Genomic DNA, 10174 nt, shown 5'->3' on the forward strand with positions numbered 1-10174 from the left:
CTTCCTGGTCCCCTCGGCGCCACTCCCACCCACCGCCCTCCTCCCGGGGAGCTCCATTCGCTCCAGGCGCGCGTCCTCGGGGGTGAAGGCGCGGTTCCCCCGAGCCAAACCTCCCCCCCCCCCGCGCGCCCCATCCCGTGGCTGCGTCCCCCGAGGTCGCCGCCCGCTGCAGGGGTGTCCCACGCGGGTCCCCGAGCGGCGGGCGGCGCTGTGGTGCGGTCCTCCAGCCCCCGGCGCCCGCTGAGCTCGGCCTCCGCCTCCTTGGCCGCGTCATGTTCCCCCGCCCTCGTCGCTGGGCGGGTGGGAGGCGGCGGCGGCGGCGGCGGTGGCGTGCTGTGCGAGCGCGCGCGAAGGGGGGCGGCAGCGAGGAGGCTCCCGGTGCCACCGCGGCGGCCCGAGCCACACGGGCGGGCGCGCCGGGGCCGCCTCTGCCGGCGCTGCGGGGGCCGCGAACAAAGACCAGCCGCGGAGGCGCGAGGTAGGGGCGCGCGGCGAGCCGGGGACGCCGGGCGCGGGGTGGTGGTGGCCGCCGGTGGTCGCCGCGCGCATCCCGGTCCTGCGCGCGGGCCGGTCCCCGCGCTTCCCCCTCCTGGGTCTCCGGGACCTGCCGGGAACGAGCCCCGCGGCCTCACTCGCCTCCTCCGAAGGCTGCCCCGGCCTCGGGGCCGCGCTCTCCCCTCCCCGGACGCAGCCCTTGTGCCTCCTGCCTCCGGGATGGCAGTCTCCGGGGACTGTCGCTGAGCTCATCCCCGCGGGGGTCACACTGGTCGGCTTCCCGCCGCACTCCGTGGCGCTGACTTTCGCCAACTTAAGGCTGCGTCTCTATTTTTCTTTTAAGTCCTTGGAAACTTCCAACGATCGGCGTTGGGCAATTTTTGTCCGGGATTTGACCTAAAGGGAGGTTTGGAGGCGGCAGTTGGGTGAGATCCCCTATTCCTGGAGCGACCCGGCCGCAGCCTCAGCTCCAGCCCGGGACCGTCCTCTCTGTCCCCGGCTGTGGACACCTGGCTCCGGGGTGTGTCTGCGGCGAGCGCCACGCTGCGGGGTCGGGGACTACCTGTGCCCCACCGCGGGAAGAGGGGCGCATCCTGGCTCTCCCCAGAACCGAGGAGCCGGGAACAGCTGTTAATGCAGCCTCCAAATCCTCTCACCTCCTCTAGGCTTCCACATTTAAACATTGATTGAGGTGGTGGCTGTGGGGACAGCGACGACGCACTCACTGGCTCCAAATACTCTTCCTCCCTCCTCTTGAACGGTCCGTTTTTCAGATTCTACCCGGAGTTTCCAGCCCGGCATTCCACCGTCGAATTCTTGGTGATCGTTTTTGCAAGATTTTCTGAATGGGATTAGGACAAGCCGTTCAGAAATCTGTTTCCGAGTTTGTCAGCCCTGCCGGGAAGGGTGGATATGTTTTAGCTATTTTCAAGCAAAATCCTTGGTTATATCTTTTAGAATTGACGACCATCCGCTCTTTTTTTTTTTTTTTTTTAGGGGATGGTCGGTGTTGGATAAGATTAAGATGTTCTGTTTCTCAGACAGGAAAGAAACATATGTATTTAATATTGGGGTCATTTTTCCGCAAGGATCTCCAAAGGCATGGCTTCTTAAACGATAACGTGGCTTAAAAATTGGGGAACGTCATTGGATTTAAAAGTATTCTTTTAGAGAGGGGAAACTTTCAGTCGATTTTGCCTAGCTTCTCCAATGAGTTGAGGACTTCATTAGGCAGCTAATCCCAGACCTTTATTGCTTTCTCGTGAGTCCTGCTTGTTGCTTGCTAGTTATTTCTGCCCAGTGAGGTTCTAGATATCTTCAGGGATTAATTCAGAATCTTTGAAGAAGCCTGTTTTGTTTTTAATGGTTGACTTTGGAGTTCAGAAACCACATTCCAAAGCCAAGCTACACCATGCAGAGGAAGCACTTTTGTGTACTTTTTGGTTCTTGGCTCCACTGTGAACTTTTCCCCCAGATAACAGCACTCATTTTTCTTTTTTCCTCCCTCTCTCTCTCATAACTCCAGAGCAAAGTCTGAAATGGATGTTACATGAATCACTTCAAGGGCCGCGCACGACTATGAACGTTCTGGAGCCTTTTTCTCAGTAAAGTAGATCACAATGGATGAGTCCGCCTTGTTGGACCTTCTGGAGTGCCCTGTGTGTCTCGAACGCCTGGATGCCTCGGCGAAGGTCTTACCTTGCCAGCACACGTTTTGCAAACGATGTTTGCTGGGGATTGTGGGTTCCCGGAATGAACTCAGATGTCCCGAGTGCAGGACTCTTGTGGGCTCTGGTGTGGACGAGCTTCCCAGTAACATCTTGCTGGTCAGACTTCTGGATGGCATCAAGCAGAGGCCTTGGAAACCTGGGCCTGGCGGGGGCAGCGTGACCAACTGCACAAATGCATTAAGGGCTCAGGGCAGCACGGTGGCTACTTGCGGCACAAAAGATCTGCAGAGCTCCCAGTGTGGACAGCAGCCTCGTGTGCAAGCCTGGAGCCCCCCAGTGAGGGTGAGTAGCTTGTAGAGGCAACTGAGTGGATACAGGTGGCCATGACCACAGGCAGCTCTTCTTTATCCTTAGCTTATTTTCCGAATCAGCTCACTGCTCAAGAGGCCACACCTACCTGGGCAGATAGAAGATTAAACCTCAGGATCTCATTTTCTCCCGAAATGAGACTGGATATGGCATAATAAATCTTGTTTTTGAAATCTTCTCTGATAGTCTCTATTGTCTGGGTAGGATATGTTTCTAGGAAGCAGGTACCAAATGCAGTTCCAACAGCGGCTCTTTTAATGTTGCCTATCTTAAAAGGAAAATTTGGTATGGTCTCACCCTTTTGATGGCATTGGGAGAATCCTCGTGTGTGTGTGTGTGTGTGTGTGTGTGTGTGTGTGTGTGTGTGTGTGGTGTATACATATGTATGTATATACAGAAAATATGCCTGTGAGTAAACCATAGGTAGGAAAGCAAGCCTTCATTTTTTTTTAATGTTGCTTAGAGCCATTCTGTCGGTTTTATGAATGCACAGCACAGAGTATACTGGTTGGAGGAATTTTTAACAAATCATGGCCACAGGTAGCAGCCTCGTTGCTGTGGCAACAGAATGTCACATAGGACCACACTATTACATCTAGCTGTATGTTGGGCTTTGTAGAGAGTGAAATGAAATACTTCCGGCAAAATGATTTTTTTTTTTAAATTTTTTTGGTTTTGGTCAGAGGTAATTTTAGGTGAAGTTAAATATTTATACCTTTACTGCAACTCCATTTTGTAAATGAAAATTTTAAATGAATAGGAATTATGCTTCACTTAATCGTTCCCGATAAGATGGGCTTTTGTTGATTTTCATAAAAAATGAGGCAGAGTCTTTCACATTGGCTAATGAGAGTCGCTCCATTTTTGTTGGAAGACGCAATTTTGAAAATTGGCCATATTTTTGGCAGTTGAATAGATTTTATAGTCTATTAACATTTTGTTTTAGATTTCAAAAATTGTCATTTGTCTGAGTGTTTTGCCTGCGCATATGTGTATACAGCACCATGAGTGCCTGATGCCCGTAGAGGTCAGAAGAGGGCATCAGATGCCCCGGGACTGGAGTTAGGAATTGTTGTGGGCCGCCGCCATGTTGCTGCTGGGAATTGAACCCAGGTCCTCTGCAAGAGCAGCCAGTGCTCTTAACCACTGAGCCATCTCTTCAGCCCCAAGTCTTTTTAAGGAACAGTTAAGCTGGCTGAGATTTTTTTTCCCCCTAAATATTTATAGTCAGCACCTAAAACTGATGCCTTTTGTCTAATAAAGAACTCCGCACTGGGATGGCATTGCATAGTGTGAACTCACACACGTGGGTATCAGACAGCTTTGCAAATGATATAAATGATGAAAAGTATTTCCATCACTAGATAAAAAAAATAGAACGGGAGTCTTAATCACTGGAACTCTTCGTATTGCTGGAAAACAGTTTTATCATTAGGTTCCTGGGTTTCGTTTGATTCATATTTGTGATATATGATTAATATGTATATTAAAATTGGCCTAGCATGGCTTTCTTCCTTCCTTTCTCCTTTCTGTAGCCTAGGCCAGCTTGCAACTCACTATATATCCTAGGCTGGCCTCAGACTCATGCTCCTGCCTCAGCCTACCAAGAATGGGATTACAGGCACGAGTTACCCTGCCTTTGGGAAGGCTTCCTTATTTGGAGCCCTATGCATGCAACTATTAGATTTCTTGTACGGTACAAAGTTTCCTGGCACTTTAGTCAGTACATATGGACTCGTGAATATTTTAACCCCATAACCAATGATCAGGTTGATCACTTCTGAGACATGGGGCCAGGTCTGCTTACCATAAGGAAGGGGTAGATTTGCATCTTTGCAGGGGTTTTGTTTCCTGTTAATTAGACCTGGAGACAGTGGCTTCTGGCTATGAATAGGAGTTGTCTCAGTTGTTGCCTTACCTGTTGGGAGGAATGCAGTGAATGTCTGATTGCTGATAAAGAGGAACTTAAGGAGAGGCTGAAGCCCATCGGCTTTTAAATGTCCTCTCTAATGTATACATGGCTAGGAAATACTGTGAGTGGAGGCTCCTGGGTCTGACTGGCTGTGCTTCCAAGACTGACTTTCACTTTTCTTGGATATTGGGAGGTTTCGATCGTGTTGATGATTGTTTTTCTGGTTTATATGATTCCTAGTTTCCCAGTTTGCTTCCTGTTTTTCTTTGATGTATGATGAATGCTTTGCAAAGAAAAGCAATTGAACTTGAGTCTTCTGAGTTTGTGTAAAATACTGGAGGACTTTGCAGAGAGTGGGGGGTGGGGAAAAAATTGACAAGTGAAAGTGTTCAGCCTGAATTAAAGTGAATGATGTCATCATTGTTAAAAATAAATTTTTCCGGGTTACTTTAGCATTTACTAATGTTCTTTGCTTTCAAGTATTCACGGCAGCTGAGGCCTCACATGTATAGAGTGAGCACCCGAAAGGTAAATACATCCCCAGAACAGACCACTTTGCAACGTTAGTATTAGGAGTTTCACCACATGGAGATCGTAATGTGCTCTTTTGGGTACTTCTCCAAGGTGAGCGACTGTAAGAAAACCCAAACGTTCCTCCTCCTGACACAGCCAAGCGCTGCACTGAGCCTGTTTCCACATGTTGTGGAAAGCTGGAAGGGAGAACATGTGGAATGCTGCCTCCGTTTGCTAGTGGTGTTCCTGGTGAGCTTGTGACCATGTGGCTTCCTCCTGTTTCTAGCCGAGGTAGAGTCAATGTTATCAGCAGACTCAAATATTTCCAGTGTGTGACACGCATCTTATTCCCAGAATTTTAGTGTTTCCTGCTTAATATGAAGAGAGGTGGAGTCCCTGTTGGACAGGGGTTACTAGGAGCCAGTTTTTTAGTTCAAGCAAAGAATTCCTGGTGGGTTTTGGCCAGAGTCAAGGGGGAGAATGAGCCACAGGGAGACGATTAGATATTGTTTCAGTGGGTGAAAGGTTGTTTCACCCACTATGGGCAATTACAGCTGTCTAATCGTATATACATACATAATACATATATATATACATATGTAGGGATGATGCAGAAAATAAAATGTGTTTTAGTCATTTCTATAGAATTGTAACCTACTAGGGTAAACTTCTGCTTTCTGTAGTTCATTTGGGTTTGTTTATTGTTGTGGTTATTTATTTACTTTTTTAAAGATGATCTTGCTGCATAGCTCAGGCTAGCCATGAACTTGAGCCCCAGCTTTCTGAGTGCTGGGTAGATGGTGATGGGGAGGCTAGATGCGGATCCTGCTTCATGAACTTCAGGGCGTGTGGTCAGTCTCAAGGGAGAGATTAACAGCATCACAGCAGGGCAGGGGTGTGTAATAAACGCGGTAAGGTCTATGCCCGAGAGCTCGCCGGAGGGGGTAGGAGAAGGGCCTTGAGCTCAGAGTGAAAGGAAATATGCTGTATGCGAGGTCCTCAAAAGCTTCTTCAGGGAAGAGGTGTTTGACCTGAGATCTTAACATGAGTGATCATAGTGTGGATGGGGGCTGGGCAGGGGGAGGGGCAGAAGGGAGGGACATTCCAAAACCATTGGCTTAGAGCAAGAGGGGGCTTGTCTTCCAGGAAACCTGATAGAAAGTGAGTGTGACCTAAGCAAGGCATGGGGACAGTGACCTGAGACTAGGCTTCAAACCTGAGCGCATGCGAGGGCCACAGATGCATCCGGTCAGATGGTCCCAGTAGAAGTGCTCTGAATTTGGGGACTGAAAAGATGAGTCACGTGAGTAGCAGTGATCAGTAAGGCTTCAGAACAGGTAGAGGATTTGAGGTTGACATCAAGGTGTGAGACTGTGTGAAGAGGGAAATCTAGATCTGGGGGCACAGGTCACGCTTCCTTCCTGCTGAAAGTGCCTCAGGTACGCTTTCACTCCTTCCCAGCAGCAGCAGCAGTGTGTTCCTGTGTCTGCCCTTTCCTGTTGTCTGTACAGATGGGGGTGGGGTGAGGGGAGTGGGGGAGGGGGCTGTGCCACTCAGAGTTCCTCCTGTGGGAGTGCTAACTTCAGGCACCTCAGAATGTGGCTCTGTGTGGGGAGGTACTAACTTCAAGTACCTCAGAATGTGGCTCCGTGTGGGGAAGTACTAACTTCAAGTACCTCAGAATGTGGCTCTGTGTGGGGAGGTACTAACTTCAAGTACCTCAGAATGTGGCTCTGTGTGGGGAGGTACTAACTTTAAGTAACTCAGAATGTGGCTCTGTGTGGGGAGGTACTAACTTCAAGTACCTCAGAATGTGGCTCTGTGTGGGGAAGTACTAACTTCAAGTACCTCAGAATGTGGCTCTGTGTAGGAGAGGTACTGGCTCTAAATACCTCAGAATGTGGCTCTGTGTGGGGAAGTACTAACTTCAAGTACTTCAGAATGTGGCTCTGTGTGGGGAAGTACTAACTTCAAGTACCTCAGAATGTGGCTCTGTGTGGGGAAGTACTAACTTCAAGTACTTCAGAATGTGGCTCTGTGTGGGGAAGTGCTAACTAACTTCAAGTACTTCAGAACGTGGCTCCGTGTGGCGATAGGGCCCTTAAAGGGGTGGCGAAGGTGGGTAAAATGAGGCCACAGGTGTGGCCGCCGTAGTCTAGTGTGACGGAAGAGATCTTAGAGACACAGAGGAAGGACCTCGTGAAGACACATGGAGGAGGTGGGCTGACCACGAGCTAAGTGGAGAAGCATGGGGAGAAACCGTCCTCCCCAGCCTTAGCCCTGTTCTGTTGAAGCTGCCCGGTGTGGCACTTCATGGCAGCAGCCAAGTACCCACGTCTGCAGTCAGGCCCTTGAGTGGTTACCGTAGTCCGTCCTCCACTGCCAGTCCCGTCAGTCCTGGTTGCCCACCGAGACTTGCCATGGCCCAGCCCATGTGTGCCTTTGTCTCTGCCACGGAACCCATGCAGCGTTATTCAGGCCCCCTCCACCCCTCCAGCGGGCCACATTGCCTGGTATAACTTCATAAGCTAGGCCGGGAATGTCCTAAGAATGTAACTGTGTGCCAAATGGAAGGTTCTGTGGAAGGAAGGAAACGAGGCAGGGAGAGGGGACTCCTTTCCCATCTCCCGTACTCTGCCTTCCTCTGACTCTGGGGAGGCTGGATGGACGCACTCTTGTCTACGGAGTTCCGTAACACGGCCACCAGGAAGGGAGTTGAGGGGAGGGTCTGGGAGTGAGTGAAAGCTCTAGGTAGAGGGTGGGAGGTGTTGAGGTTGGAGCCAGCAGGTGTCTGTGGAGGTCTTTCCAATTCAGTCCTGTGCTGTGATCTTCTCCACCGTGCTAAGACAAAGGTGACATCCATGCATGGACTTGTTGAAAACGTTTCCACAGGGCGGCGGCGGTGGGAATGGTATAATTCACCGGAAGCAGCCAGTGAGCCCCCCAAATTCAGAGGCACCAAGCTGTGGAATAAGATGGATAGTGTCAGTGTCTAAGGTCTGTGTCCGGTGGTCACTGACTAAATACGCCTATTGGACCAAGCGTGGTCTAGACACGCAGCTCCCCTGTGTGGAGGGTTCCGTACAAATACTGTCCCAGGAACTGATGTCTCTCCATGGGTGGGGGCCAGAGTCTGTAATAACTCTTAATTGATCTAAGAACACTATTTAATGGAGTTATTTGAGTGAGGATGTTTCAGAACTGCCCAACTGAAATAGAAAAAATAAGATTTATTTCCGATGAACATTTGTTACAGACATTGACTTTGTATTTTATCTACCCTGGATACCAACTCCGTGCCTCCGGTAGGTTTCATCCTAGAACTCAATGGTGAGGCCCTTCCCTCTTGATGATGATGTCGGGTGAACCCAGGGCCTCACACCTGCTGAGTAAGAGCCCTACCACTGAGCTGTTCCTCACACAGCTAGCTAACCCTGGGCTCTGGGGTCTTCAGTGTGGTCGAAGGCAGGAGGAGGGAGGGGGTCTTTGGTGCTCACCTATTGATAATTTCAAAAGTGAAATGCTTTTTAAGTTGCACTCATCTTGAGGTTAACAACAGCTCTCTGGGGGCAGAGTGTGTTATCTGAAAAATGAAACTGTAAATTTCAAAATAAGTATTTAAAAACAATTTTGTCTAAAAATTCCATTAGAAAAGTATATACTACTAAGTGTGTATATGTGTCTGTGTACACACACACACACACACACACACAATATTCTAGACCATCTTGTAGGCCTTTGTGTGTATATACGTACGGGTTTGGGCTTTTTACATACATACTTGCTGAGTTGCTAGCTGATTTACTCTATCTGTGGAATCCTTTCATGTTGGAGCACAGATCAACTTCATTAAGTGGTTTGTACATAATAGACATGCAGAGACGTGCACGTCACCTAAGTGCCACTCGTGAGTCACTAGCGTTCCATTCTTCTTTAAATGACGAGAGTAGTTTCCTCTCTGTTTTCCAAATTGAGAGTGCCATGGGCTCACAGTAAGGCCTTCGGTGGCAGGAGACCGTGTGTAGAGGATACTCGAAGCTTCCAGTCTTTGTATTCCTCATCCAAGGGCTGAGAACTGTAAAGAGGTTCGTGGACTCCACCCCACATCTCCCAGAGTAAGAAATGCATAGCAGTGGAAGCATTTCACACGGGTTACTCTGCAGGTGGAGGTCGTCTATTGAATGCCAGTACTTGTCAAGCTTTCTCTGTCTTCTCGCAGGCACCTGTAGGAATGCATTTTCTATCAGTGCTGTCACACATAGCTGTAGGGAGAATAGCCAGAGTGCGTCTGATAACGGGTCTGAATTCTCCGAGCTGGTCAGTGGCGGAGCTAGGATTCCACCTTGGACGGTGTAAACCCCAGAGGCTTCCTTTCCAGACATACCGTGTGGGCGGGACACATCCTCCTTGGGGCTTCTTGTTTTTTAACTGGGAAAAGCTTTCCCCAGCCATAGCTAGAAGCAATTCTCTTCCCAGAGTCCGCGTTACCTGTGAGTGTTTGAGTGTGAGGAACAAATGTGTGTGTGTGTGTGTGTGTGTGTGAGTGTGTGTGTGGGGGGGGGTAGGGTGCAAATAAAACTCAGTCACAATGAAAATGGACAGAGAAGCAGTATATTTTGGAGGTTACAAGCTGCGGCCTCTGGTCCCAACACAGCAACCAATGGGGCTTCATTTCTTCAGCATGAAGGTACAACTGTATGGACTTTGAGACCTGCTCCAGGCCGGGTAGGGGAGTACATGGCTGTGAGGCCGTACCTTGAGTTGAGTTGAGTTAAGCTCATTAAAATAATAATAATAATACTATTTTAATTTTCTTCTTTGACATTTTGTACATGTATACAATACATGCTGATTACTCTCTCAACTTCTACCTCTCCGGGTTATTTTCTGTCTTTATCAACCCAACTGCACAAGCTCCTATTGCCCCTCCAGGTCTTTTTGTTTTTCTTGGTGACTACTGCATTTATCCAGGGCTCTCCATTAGGAACTATCTGGTGGGCTCATCTGTGGGCACACAAGTGAAAAGCAGTGACCATGTCTCCCCCAGAACCCACCAGGAGAGGGTCATCTTTGAGTTTCAGAATCCTTTCTAGCCTGACACATAATGATACACTCAAAGCGGACTTGATCGTATGTGTGTGAGGAAGAATCCGGGGGAATGAATGCCAGCCGCTCTCTAGGCAGCCTTGGTGGAACAGTCAACAGTTCATGTGTG

General features: G+C 49.3%; 1 protein-coding gene across 2 annotated transcripts in view; it reads left to right on the top strand.

Moving 5' to 3' along the window:
* The first annotated feature begins 404 nt into the window (after positions 1-404).
* The window catches only part of Sh3rf1 (SH3 domain containing ring finger 1), a 161151-nt gene continuing 151381 nt past the window's right edge, over positions 405-10174 (top strand). Inside the window, exons 1-2 of one of the 2 annotated variants that reach the window (XM_059244219.1) lie at positions 405-478; positions 2021-2507. In XM_059244219.1, the coding sequence (XP_059100202.1) occupies positions 2115-2507 (393 nt within the window). In that variant the 5' untranslated portion in view covers positions 405-478; positions 2021-2114. Of the gene's footprint in view, positions 479-1600; positions 2508-10174 lie in introns of those variants that run through there. The other variant, XM_059244220.1, reaches the window with a different exon arrangement.

The sequence above is a fragment of the Peromyscus eremicus genome, chromosome 17 (genome assembly GCF_949786415.1).
Source record: "Peromyscus eremicus chromosome 17, PerEre_H2_v1, whole genome shotgun sequence".
Classification (NCBI taxonomy): Eukaryota; Metazoa; Chordata; class Mammalia; order Rodentia; family Cricetidae; genus Peromyscus; species Peromyscus eremicus.